General features: G+C 39.9%; 1 protein-coding gene across 4 annotated transcripts in view; it reads right to left on the bottom strand.

Annotated features, from left to right (window-relative positions):
• LOC116445111 (cytosolic phospholipase A2 beta-like) overlaps positions 1-21,279 on the bottom strand; it is a 49,701-nt gene that overhangs the window by 23,648 nt on the left and 4,774 nt on the right. Inside the window, exons 1-3 of one of the 4 annotated variants that reach the window (XM_032111258.1) lie at positions 7,526-7,653; positions 1,570-1,642; positions 399-569 (exon numbers count right to left, since the gene is read on the bottom strand). In XM_032111258.1, the coding sequence (XP_031967149.1) occupies positions 399-569; positions 1,570-1,642; positions 7,526-7,546 (265 nt within the window). In that variant the 5' untranslated portion in view covers positions 7,547-7,653. Of the gene's footprint in view, positions 1-398; positions 576-1,569; positions 1,643-7,525; positions 7,654-21,279 lie in introns of those variants that run through there. The other 3 variants (XM_032111257.1, XM_032111259.1, XM_032111261.1) reach the window with 3 other exon arrangements.

Genomic DNA, 21,279 nt, shown 5'->3' on the forward strand with positions numbered 1-21,279 from the left:
AGGAAAGTGGACTATGCCCACTGAAAGTGGACTGTGCCCAATGGGAATTCCTTACAATTCCAGTCAATGATGTTAAAAAGTTAAATTGAATCTGCAGCTGGCTCCAAAAAGGGCTGTTAGGATGATTACAGGAGAATGCATATTACAGCAAAGATCAGAGTCTGGCTTGCTCAATCTAGCCCACAAACATGCAGAGGGGACATAATGGCTGTCTAGAGGTGTTAGGCACTAGGGCAGATGATCTGTTGCAGCTCAAGGCCAGCGTGGGCCCAAGAACAGGAAGGCAAGTTGGAAATCTTCATTTCACTTCCAGCCTGTATCTATTCCTTATGGTTAGTGCAGTCAGTGCCTCGAGCAGCCATCCTTTGGGGAGAGCCGGGGTGGGGAAGCACATTTACTTTGTGAAGCTTGACAACGGTGTGAAAGGAAATCTCCAAGGTGATGTCTTTCAGAGCTGGAGTCAGGACTTGACGGAAGATTTCTACTGCAGCCCGAGATGCCTAAATACTTCAGACTGGTATCAAGCAGTGAATAACATTGCCCCGCAAGGTTTTGGCACGAAAGTGGAACTGTCCCTTCAATAGAGTAGATAGAAGAGATCATTGAAATTCAGAAATACAGGCCTTTGCGCACTAACACCTTTCTAGTGTCCACCTCTGGATGGTGCTATGTGGCATTTGCCACTGGAGCACAGGAAGCCTTTGGCAGGCAGTTACTCAACCAACAGGGGATTCACTCCCTCTGGTCTCTCTCACATGCAGGCTTGGCCCTGCATGGCAAGGCACAGATGGTGTCAGCTGTAATTCAAGTAAATCATTGCAAAGTGATGGATTTTTTTGCTGAATGAGTCATTTTTTCACTAGAGGAATACACAGACCAGAAGTTTCAAAACTGACAAAAAGGCAGCTCAAGGTCTCTGTCCTAACTGAGGAACTCATGGGAGACCTCTGCAAAAATGGCAGCTGAATGGCTGGTCCACAGCACACCTGGAGAAGGAGACATAGGAGGCTGTGAAGGGGAGATAATGAGTTAAAGACACTTGAACACAAAAGTACACAGAAAAGTGTTTTGCCTGCATGTTAAGCATGGGCTTAGGGCTGGACCTGCAGAGGTCCTCCTTAACCAAAACTATCAATATAATTTATTGTGACTGGTCATCCAAGAACAGCAAATACCCTGAAAGATAAGGTATTTTAGAAGGCTTAAAATTCTCTAATTTATCTTTTATTATTATGTATATTTGGTACATTTCAATAAAAGGTCCTTAAATTCACAGCCTGCGTGGCAAAATTCCTGCCCAAGCAGATTCAGAGATTATGGTGTCCTAACAAAGTCTACCTTCCCTTCTTGGCCCAGAAAATTAATCTGGGTGTCTTGGTTTATACCAGTACCCTGAAACACCACTCCAATCTAATGATGCATCAGACATATGATCTAATTATAGCCCTGGTATTAGTATTTCTATTGCTGTGCTTTATGTACATTGCTTGCATACCTTCAGAACTTAAGAATATTGCTCACTGTGTAAATTCTGGAGGTGACTAAAAACACAATCAAACCACAACTCACACAGGTCTCTTGACTTGATGTTCTTAGCTTGTATGATTCTTACAGAAAGCATGTGGATGGGGCAAAACTTCATCTGCAGAGAAAACAAATGCAATAATTTTATCAGCTCAGAACACAAAAACAAGATGTATTTTGAACAGTACAGGGGACAGTCTCCCCTTGTCTGAAGTGAGGTGACAGCCCTCAAGTGGAAGTACACCATGCTAAGATGAAAACACAACGTCACACTGCGCTGTTTGCTAAGGAGCCTGAAAATGAACACAGAGAGAGAAAACACGGGCTCAGACAATGGTATGGAAAGCTTTCATAGCCACCCCAGAGGCACTTGTTTTCAGGCTACCTGACACATGTATGGTCACAGTGATGGTTGTACTGCCAACACCCCAAGGGTCCTGTGCCATCGGTAGGTCAGAATGGGGCATTTGGAAGGGGATACTAGGAACTGCAGTTGCCTGCCCAGGCCATGGCACAGCTGACACTAGGCCAGGACATGGTACTTACCAAAATGCTCTATAAACTTCTGACTTTGTATCTGAACTATGACTAAATTTCCATGACACCTGCAAGGAGGGCAAGCTCACCAAAGGGCCTTGCTGACTTTAAAGGAACAAATCACAGATGCTTCAGACAAAATAAAAACTGCCCTGCTTTGCAGGCATGGTATCACAGAATTCCATATCATTATGTATCCTGAAAATACCTAATGGGAATGGAAGCACTTCCCTTCCAGACGTGAGATTTATTTCTATCACAGGCAAGCTATCATTTTTAACACTATTGCAAGTTACTTTGTTCCTAACTCTTAACAGTTAAGCTTTCCACCCTAAGCTGTTCAGAAAATACTTGCCATTTTCAAAAGATGTTCTGATAAGCATGAATGAACACATATGTAAATGTAACAGTCTTAATAATAAAAGCAGGGAAAATACTCAATTATTTTTTCAAATTGATATATTTAAATTTCCTTTTAATTTTCTGTTGGGTTTTTTTTTTTTTTTTTTTTTTTTTGCATGCCATATTAGCATGGCTTGTCAGCAATACTAAGTAACAATAACATGCAGTTATTACAGTCCCACTACCACTAAGAAATTAAAGCTTAAATTACCAACTGAAATATTGTCTCTATTTGCCTAAATGGGAAATTTCATTACACTGTCACTAAATAATTCGAAAATTTTCTTTTGAAAGTTAGCACCATGATTAATTTTCCTGACAAGTAAATTATTAACTTTGTAGATACAAACTGTTGGGGCAGGAAGAACCTCTCTACAGAAGGAGTCACTCACTCCAGTTAATCTGAAATTCTTTTAAAATGACGTGGAGACTATTGGACATGTCTATTAGAGATGAGAATAGCCTGCATTCAGTTTCATTCAGGCTTGTTTAGAAGTAAATTACGTTACATCAGATGGATATCATCTGAACTGTGAACTAGCATGTTCAAATACAGGCCTAATATTAAATTTTATTATGTCACTTAAAAGGTTACATACTTTTTAAATTCAGATTAATATTTAAGAGTTGCCCTGAGCAGAGAAACCCTTATTAAACCTGTAAAATCCCATTAGTCTGTTGCTTGGCTTGTATAAAAACGCGAAACAAATCTGTTCTTGTGTGACAAGAACTCTTTCTAGTATGTCTTCCTCCAAATTTAAAACTGATAAATTTAAAACGTTTTTAGTTTAATGCATTGTGGACATTACAAGTTCCAGTTAGGACACTTCCATATTTTTCCAGTTGCCCAGTGAAAGAATTTGACTTTAATTTTCCCGTGCAAATAGTTATTTAATATAGAACTACAAGCTGGAACACTCATTCAGCATTCCTAGTGGTTTTCATTTACATGAATTATTGGATTATGTAGACAATTACAGAGGTGACTGGGTTTAATTAATATGTTAATTCTCTGTCATTTTGTAATCAACTTCCCCCTTGCTCAACAGAAGCCCAAACCATTTTCAGAATCTGCCTTCACTGAAGAAACAGATGCTGGCATAAATATTCGCTTTGAACCTTTTGTGATGAAAATTTCCTAATTGCTTATAAAAATGGTGCATCAGCAGGTCATCTTCAGAGTACTCTCAGATGGGATCAATGTCATGTTTTCATCCTGTGCCACTACATCCAGAGAGCCTCACTCCTCCTCCCTTTCCCTTCCAACAGCAATCGCTTTCCTTAAACATCTCAGGGTTTGCCAAATGATGGAAACACCATCAAAGATGACTTTTCGCTCCTGATTCGGTGCAGCTTAGTCCTGGTGTTGTTACAGGGTAAAAGGCAAACAGATTCAGGTGGGAAAATGTGGCCATAATAAACCCTGAGGGCTGTGTAAATCCCACAAGGAAGCCAGAAACCATCCCTCTCCCAAGACTGCAGTTACTCCAACCTGTGATAACCATTCAGAAGGGGGCTAATTCCTTTTTTCATCAGATAAAGGCAGAGCTAATTTTCTTCAATAGTCCAGAGCAGACTCCTAGGGTCTGGTTTGGATGGTCTAAAATAACATCTTTGCCTAAAAGTGCTGGTACTCCAGAATACCTTTCTACAAAAAATAATTACAGTTAGAGGTACCATTTGCTATTTTCATAACATGAAAAGCAACATGTAACTTCACAATTAATGCAACTTGATGAACAGAGACACCATACCCAGACAAGCCTTGACAGACTTGCACCTGTATTGGTCTTGCTGGTTTTAGTTTCCTTGGGAGAAACGTGGCTATGGTTTCTTGTACAGCCATGCAGAGAGTAACAAAACTCCTCTGTAAATATCCAGAGTCAAAGGCAGCTTTCCCAGAAGCGCATCATTCTATTTTTGCTGGAAAATTAGTAGTATGACATTGAGGCCAACAACAGAGTGCAGGATTCAGCTACCTGTGTATTGTTGCATCCTAAGCAATAATACTCCAGGCCAATAAATAGTGGCATCTCCAGAGTACTAAAGGGAAGGCTAAAAGTTGGCAAAAAAAAGAAGAAACCAACAAACATCTTTTCACTTGATAGCATTTAGCATTAAACTATATTTCTGTGCTCTCAAACCAAGCTTTGAGAGAGTAATTTCTGTTAAAAATACAGAAGACTCAGTAATCAGGAGATAAAACTAGCATATCAGAATTGCCACACCTGTATCAAACCTTAACAGACTGAAAATTCACATCTGTTGCCAACATCTCACTGATTGTAATAATACACGCTCACTGACTTCCTTCCATAGGAATGTTGATCAGCTTTGGCAGCATAATTCTCTTGTTTACAGCAGTTAGTCTCTTTAGGTTTCATTCCAAAAAGACAAATTTGAGTGTATGAAATCTTCTCAAAGCTCATAAATATTGAGGAGCCCACCAAGACAGTCTATGGATGGCAGTAAAAGAAGAAAAACCTACCAAGAGCTCATATGTTTGATTTCAGTCATTGCCTCTCCACACTGCTCCTAGAACAAGATCTCATGGCTACCTTCACCAGAAAGTTAGTATTCTAGTGAAGTTTCTGCAATCTGTGAACCTCATCCCATAACTACCTCCTCTCTTTTTCTTTTTTTTTTTCAAGTAAGTCCTTGGTTTGTACATGTTAGCAGGCTGATTGGAACGTCAGTGTTTCACTCTCCCTGCACCAAGCCTAAGCAGTTCTCTGAGCAGAGGTATCACCATGGGATAACGCCAAATTATATTAAGCTTTACATGAGGATTTTGCTGTCTTCTGACATTTTGAAAATAGCTATAGGATTTATCACTCAGCTTTATAAATATCTTTCAGACATGAATAATTACTTTCTTTGATGGATTATTTCTTTCTTCAGTGGTGTACTAGAAGCTGTACAGTATCTTGTCTACAAGATCTCATGCCAAATATAGCCATTTGGCATATTCCTACCATTATTTTATGTTAGATACTGAGAATTTGGTCCAACTACAATTTGGAAATCTACCAAATTGAGATTAAATCTATAAATTTATAAACTATAAGAAAGCTTCATTACAAGCCTGTTTCTGAAGCACTCTTTTCCACATGGATCCTCTAACATCTAGTATGGGCTGAGTTTATTAGCCCTTCCATCAGTGAGAACACTGCTAGCAATTTGTCCTTCCAATCTGCTGCCTACTTTCATTAAAATTAAAGGGATGAAAAGTTCTAGTGGAAAAAGTGAATGACTGAAGAAATATAGAAAACTATGAGAGTCTCATTTTGCTTGGGAATCACAATTGTCAAAAATTTTATCATTGGAAGTTGAACAGTTAGTGAGGAAATCTAATTTGTCTTACAAACATATACTGTAATTTCATGTTATCACTGACAGATTACTTCAAGAGTCATTGTGGATTTGGGACGTATCGCCTGCTCATATCTATTACTCACCCTTTTACACATATGAGTGGGTCCCTCAGGACTTTGTATTGACAAAATTTCTGAGTATTTTACCAGATGAAAATTATTCCATAGTCCACAAAATAAAACTTCTAAAGAGGGATTATTCTTGTCTGAGCAGAAGAAAAGACCTTGTTATGAATATGAAAAGTTGCAAATTAATACTGACAATCACTTCTGTGTCAATTTGGTAGCTTTCTTAAAGAGCAAAAAACTAATTGAGAGATTAGGAGGTCTTCCTAGCTAATTCAAAGTATCACACATTTCTAAACATGTGGGGTTTTTAACACAAAAGAAAAAAACCACAAAACACAAAACCACTCTGTTCTTATTTCCATATCTATTTGCCAATTTACACATACTGAAACACACACTTGCCTGACACAAGAGCAGAGCTACCTGCAGTACTGAATTAATCTCTTTCCTTGGGAATGGATGCTTTCTGACCTGAAACTATGCTTCCACTCAAACCTTTTGGCAGCGGTGCCTGTTAACCAGGAGTCTGTCCATATTCACAGAACAGCAGCTGCAGCATTGGGATGAAATGCAAGAACTTTGTCATTGAAACTTTCTAGATAAAATTATACCTGAGCTATCTACCCATCTACCAGCTCCAGAACTGTCTTACTAGATACAACATTGATCTTCGATATTGACAGATAATATTCATATCCACAACAGATAGATACATGTGTATCTAACCTGTAGATGGACTAGATACAACTTTTATCTGGAAAGTACATGACATTTACGACTTATTTTCTTTGCCTGAATGTTTGAATATTTTTAATCTATCCCTTGAGCTATCCATTCAAGCTACTGATATTTTTTTAATCCTTAACTTTTTTCTTTTATTTGCTGCAAAATTTGACACAGCGTTCGATACATAAAGAATTATTATCTGTAAATAATTCATGTCTTGCATTCAGACAGCGCGTCCTTTTTTTTTTAAGATATACACGAGAAAAGAATTTTCAGCTAATAGTTCTGTTGATTTATACTAAAAGCTACCAGTTAAAATCTCTGAATGGAACTTACGATTAGAAAACTCAAGTCCAGACACGAAATACTTCCACTAGAATTGCAAACACCGTAAGTATTATGTTAAAAATAGCTAAATCTAATGAGCCAAACAGCTCATTAGATGTCTCCCCTGCAGCTAAAGGAATATAGATTATGCTTTGTTGCTAGATAAAGCTGTTGGTTTCTTTCAGCTGGGGCAAGCAATGAACATGTGCTATCCAGAGAAAAGCACACAGGAGGGCTAAAGCACTTTCATTTTATGGGAGGTAAACTCTTCAAGACCAGCCTCCTCCTCCTTCACGGACTTCACTCCGGCATGTACACCACAGGAGAAAAGCAAAGGGCCCCATTTTCTCTGTGTTTTCACTGAAGCTCGCCTACACATTAGTTACTGCGCGGTGGAAGGGGAGAGCGGTGAGTCTGCAAAGTTCAGGATGCCCCTGCCACTCCGCACCAGCCTCGGCATCCCAGCACATGCACCGAGGAGGGAGTTTGCTCAGGAGAGCTGGGGCAGAGAGGCCCAACAGCAAGGTGCCAGGCCAGAGCAAAGCGCGGGGCTGCCACTCTCTTACCTTGGCTGGTGGGCTCCCCATGGCACGAAAGATGGCAGCAGCAACCGAAACCCCAATTTGGTTAACAGATCTGTCAGCTGACAAACACGCCAGCAGCTTGTTGTGCTGCTGCTGCTCTGTTGAAATAACCTGAAGGACACATATAATTTATACAGGCGCCGAGCTCCACCCTCTGCCTCCTCTGTGTGGAGAGCCTGCCTACATCTGAGAGGGAAAGATCTGCGATGTCGGAGGTGAGCAGAAAGACTAACACTTTTTTATTATCTCTCACAATGTGCTTGTGCCCCAACATCCTCCCACCAGGTTTTTGGGTTGATTCTGACATGTTCAGAAAGTCTTCCTTCACTCTCAACTCTTCTACGTATCTAGTCAGAAGATTAATTTTTAGTAGCTTTTTAATTCTTCCACAAAATACTCCAGGGAAAAAAAAAAAGCCAAAGGGAGTGGAGAGCTGAATCTCACGTATTAGACTCTCTGATGGGACACCAACCCACTTCCAAGTGCTCTTTTCAACTTTTCCTACAATAGGGACCCAATATATTCCCAATATATCATTGGGAATCTTTCTGACAATCAGTAAATCAAGACTCCTCAATTGAAAGTACCTACTGGCTGATTACCTGGCCAATACAGAGATGCTGGTGAAATTGAGATAAATATTGGCAGAGAAAGGGAAAGCTGCATGCCTTCTGGGCTTTTCCCCTCTACCTGCTTCTTATATGAATGTAAAAACTTGACATCTCCCAGCTTCCCATTCTGTTCTCCCATCAACTTGCTGTTGACAGTGCTGGGTCCTAAGGCATCCCCTGAAGATGGCAGAGGCATGGCTTACTCCACTTCTCCCATACCTACTCTGACCTGCTGACAGGGTGCCTGTCAGGACATTGCTCCAGGCAATCTGCTCTGCCTGTACCTTAATCCACACTTGCAATTCCATGCTGTGCAGACCCAGACTTGGAAAAGGCCTGGAGGCCACCACAGGTTTGCAGTAAGGTATGTTCTCACTGTGGCATAGTAATACCAGATAGGATCAAGCTTCACAAAACAGCCAGTGGACACCTTAAACAGACAGAGAATGTCAAGAGTTAATTTTCATCAAGTAACACTTATGAATTTGGCTTTTGACAAGAGAAGAAAAAATTAATTATAACTACAATAGTTGTTTAGGAAAATAGGTTTACCTGAAATCTAGATTTTTCATGAAACTCAGGTGAACACTGTGGATCATCCTTAAGCCACTTTAAAATATTTTCCACAAAAAAACTGTCACCAGTTAAAATCAGTTTTAGGCAGATGCTTCTGGGCTTCTGCAAGTGACAAACAACCACTCAAACTGACATTTCACAGACTCTGCTGTGGCTGGAAAGGCAGCCACCATGCTCACCACTAGTGAGGACTAGATGCAGGCCCTTGCAGGGTGAGAACCTGAGTGCTTAGCCAGATTGAAATCTTTGAAATACTAAAAAGAAATCTATCTCAAACAAAGGTCTGCTGTTTAAAGGTCTGCAGCAAATCAAAAGGCAGTTAAAACTCACAGAAAAATCAACCAAAACTCATTAGAAACCAATCTGGAGTTCAGAGCAAGCCTGCAGGACTCCTGCCATAACACTGTTTTAACAGCCTCACTTGGGTATTTTTATAGGACCAGTTAAGACTGCAATGCATACATTCATCTTCTTGCTTCCACGGACACAGGAATCTGTAACATCCCATTTCCAGAGATAAGGAAAAAAAGCAGTGAATAAAGGAAAAAAAGCTCTTATTCAGAGTGTTGGTTTTCCACTTTTGTATTGCTGTTGCAGCTTTGATCACACATTCTGCTGCTATAGTGAACTGAGTGTACATCAACAAATTTACCTCCTAAAGAGAAGGCAAGGGGAAAACCAGCCAGAAAACAACAAACTCCACTCAAAGAGTGGTATGTCTGCCTGGAAACAGAGCAATGCATTAAAAACAGAACAGCTGCAGCAAGGAGACCCGCATCTTAATGGAACAGGAAAGAAGAAAAAAAGGTCCCAGAATGCTTTCAAATCAAGGTGCAAAAGTTATTTCGGAGAGCTATGGAACTAATTTTTCCAATAGCCCTTCCAAGAACTTAATGTTTCCAGTAAATCAGCATGGCCAAAATACATAAAACATTTTGTGTTTCTTGTCAACAAGACACGCTGACAAGTACTTCCTCCATTTCCTCCTGGACATCAGGGAGATGGGCTACATGACAAGACATGAAAAATGTACAGCACAGGCAAAGCAAGACAAAGTCAACTGCGTAAGGAAGGAACGACAAAACTAAAGGCTAAACCTGAACCAAAGAGGGCAGAGCAGAGTATGTCAGTGAACTAGCTCATAATCAGGCAATATCTTCAAGGGGATACTGAAACTCCTCCCCCTCCCGCTTTTAGAGGGAGGATATAGTCATGCCAGGCTTATACTAGTAGAGGTAGAAAATATGATACTGTACCTGCAGTATCAGATTGTAAAAGACTGTCCAGGAGACAAAGAGAAGAGGTTTTCTAGAAAGATTTTATGTGTTAATTAGGCCAGTCTCATTCCACATTTGTGACTGAATCTTACTTTTTTTCCAAACTAATATTTTGTAAGTACTTGGAAATAAGCGGGGGGTGGGGGGGGTGGTAAGGGGGAGGGGGAAGGGATAAAAAGACACATCAAATTACACTGAGGTTAAATTAGTTCATACACTACCTGTTGGCACGTGGGTAATGCACACAAGAGACTATGTGAAACAGAATCAGAATGGAAGGAATGCAAGCCCATGCTGCAAGCTCAGCATGAAAGAAATTAAAAGTCAATTAATACAGTGTTCAGCTACATGTAATTTACCCAATGGGCTGCTCACTAACCTACTGAGCTGCCAAAAGCTAAGCAGCAGAGTGGCAGCAACTCCAAATGATTGTGAACTGGACTACCCTGCAGATGGCATAAACTAAAAAGCTAACAGGGACAGAAACTACAAAAAATTCAGATGTCTCATGGAGATCATTATTTGCCCCAGCAATGGCACTGCAAAATTTCCAACTCAGCTTTGGTGTACAAAAACTGCCCTCACCGAGGCACTTGCTTCACAGTTCTTCCACCCCTGGTCCTAAGAGCTTCATGAGGAAGGATAGCAGCTACCAAAACACTCTCATACAAATATAAACCACCCATAACTTTGTTTGATTAAAGATTTTCGTTCATTCCACAAAAGCTTTTAAACTGAGATAAGTGATGGGTCTTTCTAGAGCTAGATGCAGCCACACCACTGAGTAGGTGGAGGTGGAAGACTGTGCATCTTTGAGGAGATGTATTGTTTTGCCAGATAGAGACAATGGGACATAACAGTCACTCTCTTTTTGCCTCATAAGTCAGTTTGTACCTTGTTCAGCTCAGTGCCTAGGTTAGAAAAATTACAGTTATCTAAAAAAATAAATGTGTATAGTCAAATTCAAACCAAATTTTTTCAAAACATTCTCAGAAATTGAGAAAAAAAGTGTTTTTTTCCCTATCTCATCCCCAAAGTATTTTTTCCATATTTATTTTCTTTAACCACTGTAAAAAATAAGCCAAACAACAAAAAATAACACTTTACTAAAATCTATCTCAATTTTTCAATTCAAAATTACCATGTGAAACTAGAAGCTATAAAGCAAGCTTCAGAAATGCCATATTTAGGACATGTAATATTTAATTTTGAAATAAAAGCATTCTAATTTTTCATTTTTCCCCCCTTGCCTCATTCTGAGCAAACAACACAGATAATCTGAAATTATTTTAGATCTTTGAATACTTTTCAAACAACCATTTTCAGTACCTGATGTTAATTAGAACAAAATACCAGATTGTCTATCTGAGCAGCAATCAGGGGGTAACATTTGTAAATGAACTGTCCTTCTGGCTATAATGATCTATACCTGTTTCAGAAAAGTAAAAGGTGTGATATCCTCTTACCTATCTCCTGAACCACTGTAATCTTAAACAAAGACAGCATACAGTAAATCCAGTATCACTGGCTCTTTTTCCTGGCCAGAGTAAGAGAGCTACTAATTTCCTTAGGTGCTTTGCAGGTGTGGTTGTAAACATGGCAAGATAGTGATCTTTGCAGCTTCACGATGGGAGTAAGCTGCTTATTACTTACCTGGGGTATCTGAGGACTGCAGTGTTACCTTTCCAAGACACGTCAATGTAAAGCCACACATTGAAACCTACTGTGTTTATGTTTAGAAATTGTTCTTTTATTTTAAACCAAGTGATTGCAGAGCATCTAATTGAAATAATAATTGAGTAAGATATTTCAATGTCATTCCACTCAAGCCAGTTTCTCAAATCTTTATCTTTAGATCTTATTCAAATAGCCTGACACTGATGTCAGTATAAAATTGCTTGTGCAAAGACCTCAGAAGAGTTAGGTAAGTATTACACTTCACCACTTGGCTGACAGGAACACTTGACTTATGGTTATGGTATTCAGCTTCAAATTATCAAGAGAAAGGTTTCTTTCTTAGTTGCCACCTACCTCTCATATTTATTTAATGGACACGTTTTTAGAATCAAGAGAGTAACTCTTGTTTTCTGTTATTGTTTTTCATTCTTTTTGACTACTTTCGGGCAGGATCTTCTAAGGACATGTTTGCTACTGAAAGTTATTATACTGGGCAAGAGTAATTAAAAAATGAAGTATGATTGTAGTGATTGTATGACACATACAGCAGTACTTCCTTTCTGTTTCTGTCCAATCCTCTTTCAACCCTGTATGTGGGTTTTTACAAGGTTCTACCTTTTACCTGAGCACAGCCATCAGATGTTGGCTGAGAAATAAATAAAATATATACAATAATTTATTTCAAATAATATGGAAGTCATTAAGGGTTGAATTAATGTGCTCCTGCCAGTAATTTATTGTCTAAGTAGCCCTCCAAAAAGGACAAGACTAAAACAGTAGCAGGCATCCTCACTGTGCTGTTCTGTAAGATAGCATTGCCAATGGGTAGGCTTCTTAACTAAAGCTAGCATCAGCCAACCCATGTCCTGGCTTAGGTAACCTGGATGACTTTATTGAAGTGTAAATGTAAGAAAACCACTGAACTGAGCATAGAGACAAGGCAAAAAAAAAAAAATAGAAGCAGCCAATTCAGGGAGAACTGAATACATTCAAGTATATCACCAATAGCTCTGGAAATACCTGCAAATTTATAGAAGGCACACTGATCATGAAGAACAAGTGAATACTGTCACAGAGTCCTTGGTAAATATCTGAAAATGCTCAAGTCTTAAAAATAACTAATGGCAAAGTTTCATGTTGCAGCAGGAAGTCTAAGAGCTAGCTGTTGCTAAAACAGGAGGCTTTTGCTCCAGTCCAACTCCCAAATTTAGAAAGCCCTGCTCCTACATTGCAGAATTGGCTCTGGAACTCCTCTGGCAAAATGCTATGCTCCTTTGAGGGGCTGAAGCAATAGAAAACTACTCTTCTCCTTTTCCTGAGGAATTTCCAGGACTGCCCTTCTGTAGTGGCACGTAGCCATTACCTCAGCTTGAGCTCAGTAGTGGGAATCTGACCATGGATGAACACCATTGTCTGCAAGAGCTGTCTAAAGCATCAGCACTCAAAGGGAAATGAGTATCAGAGGTGGAAAACAGATTAGACAATTCAATTGCACATTCCTGCAAGTGGATCATTACTGTCCACTGACCCCAGTATCAGAAAGTCACAGGGCTTTTCACGCCCCTTTGGAGGCTTCTTCTAAGGTTATTGAAAGATCGTCAAATTTGAAAACTGAATTTTTTCCTTCCTTCACTTTTGTTCTTTTTTTTCCAATACAAAAACTCTAGACTTCAACCAAGCTATATGAACAATTTAAAACAGAATAACCAGAGTTTGACTTAGTCATTAGAGTTATTATGAGCCTTGCAAGCTTATTTACAGCAATTAAGAGCCCTGTGACTCATTTGTGGTGGATTATACCTTCTGACAGCAGAAGACAACTTCAGGGGTTCTACAGAGGATTTTAATACAAAAGCTCCTTCTGCACTGATGCTTATCCCCACAAAAAATATTTCTGATGAGAAATATGTCTCACTTAGGTGTGTCTCTTCTTCTATTCAACTTGTACCATTTCTGTGACAAAAAGAAGTCAAAGTTTTCCTAATAGAGCAACTGGGAATTTGCCTTGCTGAAAGCACTCTCAGCTTAATTCCAGTGGTATGAAAGCATCTTTTTCACCTGCTCCTCTTAAGCCAGTGGAGAAGGCAAACAAGCGTAAGCGGGGAGCCTGGCACTTGAAACACAGTGAGCATCTCAGCTGGTCTCAGGAAAGCTGCTCTAACCTGTGCCAAGGCAGAGTCATCCACGGAGCTTGATATTATCTCTGAATGTCTCTGTGCACGCATATTAGGTCAGGGTTAATTCCTCTGTTTCAGCAGCACATAAAACATGACACTTGCATAACACTGCAATTTTAAATGCTTTCATTATAGTAGAAAAAATATTTTTTACTGGCACAGATCCTTTTTAACCTCTTAACTTATATAATGCCTTGGGAATTCTGAAGCTCCAAAGATTTTTATGAAGTGCTTCTTGAAATCTGAGAACTTAGAATAGAAAATCATACCAAAGCCAAGAGAAATGTATAGCCTTCAGCATCTCAAGGAACTAGGGTGTTTTTAACTGTAGGCCTCCCACATTCATGGTCTATGTGGCAGGTAACACATGATATGGCCAACAAGAGAAAATTTTTGTGTAGGTCATGAAAGGCACTGCATCTGTTCAGAGCAGAACATTAAATTAAGCTACGTACACTGCCTCATTTTCCAGAGGATTCCAGACCTATGTGCTAAAGGCCCAAAATTGGATCTCCTGGACCGAACCAGGGAGAGTCTGGGCTGGGGGAGATGCATTCACTCAGAGACTCTAGCTCCCAAGGGCAGAGATCTGATGGAAGACTAGATTTCAGATGGTCACCTCTTCCATAAACAGGCCCAGGAAGGAAGCCTCACCCACAGCCTGCCAATGCAGCAGAGCACAAACCAGTACTGGTGCCTTCCCTGCAACACACACAATTTGTACTCTGCAACCCCTCCCCATGCAACAGACACATTGCAAAGTGGCAGAGACCCTTGCTTTGTATGATTCAAATCCACTAATTGTTGGTCTTCCCTACTGTGTAGTTACACACATACTGAATGCATTTGTCAGCCAAGTACTAGCAAGTAAACTGTGAACCACAAAAAGGCAAAATGTCCTGCACCAGTGCTGGGAACTGGAATGCTCATCCCACAGAGGAAATCATGTTGGCACAACTCCCTAAAAAGATTTCACTCCCATATATAAGAAAAATTTTGAAAAATTTCTGGGTTGATGCCTCAGCTGGTATGCCAGGACCCTGACTACACAGCTGTTTTGGCTCAGCAGCCACCTGGGCAGGCTGGGAGCTTCAAAGCTAAGAGATCTAGGAAGCTGGAAGCAAAGGAATTGACCAACAGCCTAGGAACATCTAATGGGCATCTCATTCACCTGCTGACCAGCCTAGGGGGTAGCCCCTGGTAAGTGGGAGAAGCCAGCGGTGTCCTGTCATCACAGAATGATGGGTAGCCAGAGGAACAGGCCAGGTGGGTCAACAAGGCGTACAAAAGCATGACAGCTTTCCAAGCAGGTTTCCATGAAGCTGGAGAACCAGCCAACCCAGCAATACTGAATCCAATCAACATTTTTAAACGGAGAAGTGTTGCATCAGAAAACATATGATCAGCTCTGTTCATCAGACACCGCTTCCTCACGTACGCTAAAACTGGGAATGGGAAGTACCTGACTGTTGATAACACACCGCATATTTCCTCCTCCTCAGACTTGATACACAAACAGCTGACAACATGGACAGATATGTGGAGCATGGAATGCCTTGTGCAATGACTTGCTTACAGTAAAAAGAGGAGAGAGGAAATAAGATTTAAAATGGTAATGTAGCCCCTGCTCTTTGACTTTGTCATAAATCCTTTGTACATCTTAGGTAAGTCAGTGAGAAATTTGTAGAGTAAAATGAAAGTAGCAACAACCAGTTCACCTGAGATCACAGAAACTGCTGCAAGTCAGAAGACAAACTGATATTGTAAAGAAAATATATAATGATTATATTGTTGTAGAATACACCTTCAATTTATAAACACAAACATTTTATACTAACACTCTCAATGTTCGGAGAAATTTAGTATATTCCCCATCAAGTGTCTGTATCATGAAAGGCATCAGTTTATCCAAGGTCCAGAAAGCACCAAAAGGTCCAGTAGCCATGGCACAGATCAGAAATGTGTCCCACCCTCTGAATTAATACTTTAAGACGCTTCTTGTTCCACATAGAACATTGTTAAACCTTATGTGGCTCTGAATCAAATGAAATGAATGGTTGCATTACATTATTACAGATGCAGCTAAATGCTCTTCACTTGTCCCAAGCAAAACATCCTTCAGCTCTGGGGGGAATAACCTGGGAGTCAAAGTTAATTAATGGTTTCACATGGCACCAGGGACAGTCTGTAAGAAGAAGTGAGCAGGGCAGCTTAATTTTCATTCAATATACTCATGTACTAGGAAGTCTATATTAATAACTCCAACAGAAGATACTATGGTCTCCATTGCAAAACCGAGAAACAAAGATACCGTAAAGCAATTTGATGCTTTCCTAAATAGCAGTAGATCTTAACAGCTATTAACAACCCCTTCCGTTTGAACATTTGAAAGAACTGTACAGGTGAATCCATGCCAATCCATTTCAGCCTCTAGTGACAGGAATATCTATTTGATATCTTAATTCTAGTTCTGGTCATGATCATTTGAGCTGCACTTCCTTCCTTCTGACATATGTAGTCATCACCATTATGTGGTCTGTCTGTGTCAGGACAGGGTTTAATGAAAAACATACTAACAACAGAGCATCTTGGGGTTTTTATTGCCACCTGTGTAGAGCTCAACACAGGTAAAATCCCCATCCCTTGCACTGTCTCCTGTCCCTCACCACTCCAGATTACTGAGGGAAGCTAGTCAAAATTCAGACAGTCAAAAAACAACCCATAGTAAAATGCTGAAAGTTCAAAGCCATGTCTTTGCTGTTGGAAAAAAGATGTACCAAAAAGATTAAGAGACATCTTCCTGATCTGCAGCCACTGGTAATTCACAAGTAGGTCTTGTGCTTAGACAATTCCAGCTTTTCTGCTATCCATTTAGTAATCATATGCATTTAAAAGCCAAAAGCTTTGATCGTCTCAGACACTTGCACACATTCCTCTCAGGAACAGTGTAATTGATATTAATAGGATAATTCACAGGTGAAGTGCCACCTCAGGTGCACCAGTGCTTTATGAATTGGAGCACAACCAAACAACAAAGGAATAGGCACAAAACAGCAACCCATTTTCCCCTCTCTGCTCCCCATGAAAACCAAACGTATCACATTTCTTCATAGGTTTAATTATTGTTAAACTCCTGTTCCTTTACTTCTATTTTTTCGTATGTGTTGGTGTTTGTGTTGGTGTTCATGTAATCTATTTAGACTACAGATCTTTTTCAGAGCAAGGTCTACACCTTATCTAGGAACTTCTATCACTTTTAATAAATCACTTCTCTCTTGGCTTTTCACTGTGCCACAGTACCATAAATGTCAATAAATTCTATTTCTGATCTTGAAACCTGTGTTAAAGCTAAACTATGTATCTTCCCTCCTACACCTTCCTTTCACATGGTGACCCCTGACTTTTCTCAGCCTCCACACCACATTTCCCTCCCACGTGATAACTAAATTTAAATCAAAACTGGATGATTCTCCTCTATGTGTAGCTCAATCAAACACCAGGAATTACTGGGAAAAATGCATCTATTGGGTACGTCCAACTAAGTATTCATAGATGGCCTCTGTTTTAAAAATCTCTTTTTCTTCCATATTCAAGATTTTCCTTATATATCAAACATATTTTAGAAATCTGTAGTTGACCTAAATCCACAGGCAGTGATGGTCTGTGTGCTTCATAAAAAAGCTTCAGATGAAGAGACAAGCTGTTCCCATTATTTCAAGAAGACTCGCTCTTTAACCTAATAGTGTTAGAAACTAATACTGAAATGCCCTTGGCACTGATATACAGTGCATCTCTTCCAAAAAATATGGAGCACTAGAGCTTCCCAGGTAATACCTTGCACGAGACAACACATACAAGTTTCCTCAGAAGGAGCCTTGGTTCCAGGGCCTGAGGTTCATAAAACCACAAGGGGAGGAAACACCCATCCTGCTACTGTTCCACAGCTTTCTTTCCTGAGCAAACATTTTGAAGGCAGTTCCTGAACACAAACCTTGAAGGATTTCCTCAGCCAGTTTCCACTTCTTATTGGTAATTCCTATAGTAGAGGCACCAGCCCTTCATTTGCATCTCATCTGTGTCAGAGGGTTTCAGTCCTTCCTGTTTATAATTTATATACCATCATGGCAGCAGTGCCATTAGGATAATTATAGTTGTGTTAGGACTTCCCTGCACACCACCAGGAGACGCTTTGTGTCTTAGATAATGAGGTCAGCAATTTCCAAGATTTGCAGAACAAGGACAAATTGTTTTGGCAATAGGCCCAACTTATTCCCAAGTTTGACCTACCACCTTCTCCAACAGGAGACCCCATCTGCTCTTCTCCATTACTGTTCATACCTTCTGCTTGAAGCTCTTCTTCCTCCAGGAGGAACCATACCATGTTTTATCCTCTGCAGAAGCTCCCATACTAAAGGCCACCACCAGCACAGAGGCCAATGGAGAATTCTTCCAGTTAAGATAATCACAGAAGCAATGGTGAGGGGAAATAGGAGATATCATCGGCCAAAATCATATTTTTTCTAAATAAACATCAGTGGAACATACTTCTAAGCTGGTTTTACATTGCAAGTAACAAGAGGAAACACAAAATAATCTGCTGTTCACAAATGTACACACAAATGGACTCACAAATGGTCTTCCAAACCCACCTATTGCACTGTTGCTGTCTCTGCAAGGGACAGGACATTTCAGCTCTACTGTAGCCTGTGGCATCTGACAGTCCAGGTTTTATTTAGCATTTAATCTCAGGTCACATTCAAGACCAGACTAATGCAGCTAATTCCTCAGTTTGTACCATTGCACTGAAATTCATACTGAGGCACCTGAATTTTCAGAGCACTATGCTTTGTAGACCTAACAACTCTAAATATGACTTGACTATGCACTTAAATTGAAGACATGGCCCTCAAAACAGGCACATTACAAGTGAATTCCTGGTCCAAACAGAATTGGTAACAAAACTATCACTAAGAAATACACATTTTAAACCAGTGCTATCACTCTCAGCAGCTATGCAGTGAGTAAGCTCCATACAAAACAGAGCAACTGGCTTAGGGAAAGCATTGCAACTACCTAATGTGCTAACAATCAAAACAAAGCACCGTGCACTCTTCATGGGTGTTAAGCCATTGTCAGACATGTAACCTTCCTATAAAACATTAATCCAACCTACATGGACTGCCAGGGTGTTAGCACAGGGCCTGCTACTCCAGGCTCACTTGCCATTCACAGAAGAAACAGTGCACACCAACACTTAGCACTGCATGAGATTTTGCAGCTTTTCGACACACCCTGAGCCAGATATCATCTGCTCAGCTAAGGCTCCTACTGTATCTGTACACAACTGTTTCTCTCACTGTTGCTATAGCTGCACATTATGAAACTCCTTAAATACGCAATACATCAGTTTTTGGCACAGCTCTCTTGAGCAGGTGGGTTGTGCAATGCATTCTTCAGAGCTATCAGGGATTAAATAGCATTTTGTGGGTCCCAGGAGCTGCAGTTTACATTGCGCTGAGCACCATAAAGCCAAGTTTCCTCTGTTCAGCAGAGCCAAAGGGTGTTGCAAATTCAGATATACAGAGACAGAAGGAGAAAAGAAGAACTATGACTGAAGTTCAGGATGAGTCCAGCACAGATGAATTTTTAAATTTCTAACTTGCAAGAATTTAAGATAAAGCTTTCTATACAAGCATGTTCCCAAATTCAGACATCTGGAGAAAAAGTGCTTCTGGGCTAAAAAATTTCTGATGTATTCCAAGAAGGTACAAGAAGCTGAGAAAGAGATGTTTTGTGTAAAATATCCTCCTAAAACTCTCCTACTGTGAAGCTTTTGTGACCTTGGCACTTTTGCTCAAGTGTCTCCTTAGATAATACCACATGGTTGGGATACTTTGAAGACTTGGATTTGCTAGGCTTTAGTCCTAGAAGGTTTGGTGCCTTAAAACACAGTGACACCATGTGGCCAATTGCTTGGGCTGGAAACGATGTGCTAATGGAAAGAGCAGTGTACAACTTCCTCATTTTTCTTTGGTTTTATTGAATTTGTCTTAAGCATGTTTGCAACTATATTGACTAGTGACAGTAAACTAGGTTAGAATCGTCATCTGGACAGGTAAACAAAGACAAAGCCAATGACTATTTGGGATTTCAGCATATGTTCAAATGTCTAAAGTTTGCAAAATTGTCCAATAAAACCCACCTGTAAGTTCAGCAAGTAAAATACCCAATAAGAACAGTTTGCACGTATGTCAAAACATCATATTCACTTGGCAGATGCAAGAAACTTGTAGAACTATGATCCAACATTCTCAAAAAAGTGCACCTGGAAGTTGCACCTAAATATCTATGGTTTAATTCTGCAGTAATATCACAAAAACTTGCAATTTATTTTGAAAGTGGAGATATATTTGCCTTGCTCTTATGGCTTGTTTTGCTTCCAAGTAGATGCAGACACCCCCATTTATTTTTACAGACATTTCTGAGCTAAGTATTTAAAGTCACAAGTGGGAATATTGCTGCTAGGAATGTTCTCAGTAGTTTGTTACTGCATTATATAATATGGTGACTGATGTGATGAATCATCTCTCACTAGCACAGTCCTTTTTTCCAAATGAGGTGCTGCACATTGAAAAGGTTCAGCTCACAACAAATGGTAAGAATGGCAGATCTCTTTGAAAGACACACAGGCAGGCAAACAGGCAGATGAAAACTGACTATGGAATATCCCTCAAACAGAAAGAAAATAATCATTAATTAGCTCTTCACAGGGAATATATTCACTCAGTAGTACTATCAAAAAATTAATGTTCATTAAGAAATGTGTATTTTGAGGCAGGGTTCAGAACACCTTGCTCTCAAGAGCAGAAAGGAAGTGAAAATACAACGACTCCCAGTTTTACAGGCTTTGCAAAGTCAGTGCCAACATTGCTTTTTTTACTGATTAGTTAGCTAACATGCTGGTGTCATTTTCTTTGTTGTATATTGAACTCCTGGTGAGCAATTTATGTCATTACTATCACAGTGCATCAGAATGCAAATGAAATAGGTTATTTTGCAAGGTGATGTAAAAGGCTATTCACATACATATATAATAGTTTCACCTATATACATAGTAGTTAGAGCCTAGGAAGCACCAGCTAGTTAGATACAGGACTTTCTAACTGTTCAAAACAGGAGTTTGAGTTGAGGAAAATAACTGACCTGACCCTTCAAATTTTGTCACCCTGACTAGTGAGATTATGCTGCCATCTTGTGACCTGTAAATTTTACTTAGCTACAAGTCACAGAATTTTTTCCCCTAGACTGGGAGGATGGTGTACATGATCTGAGGTGCAGTAATAATGCTTTGAGCAGCTGAGCCCTCTTTTATATTCAGATCCACATAGTCTCTCCCTAGCTTTTTTATCTGTCTCTCA

This window comes from Corvus moneduloides, chromosome 6, assembly GCF_009650955.1.
Source record: "Corvus moneduloides isolate bCorMon1 chromosome 6, bCorMon1.pri, whole genome shotgun sequence".
In the NCBI taxonomy this organism is placed as follows: domain Eukaryota; kingdom Metazoa; phylum Chordata; class Aves; order Passeriformes; family Corvidae; genus Corvus; species Corvus moneduloides.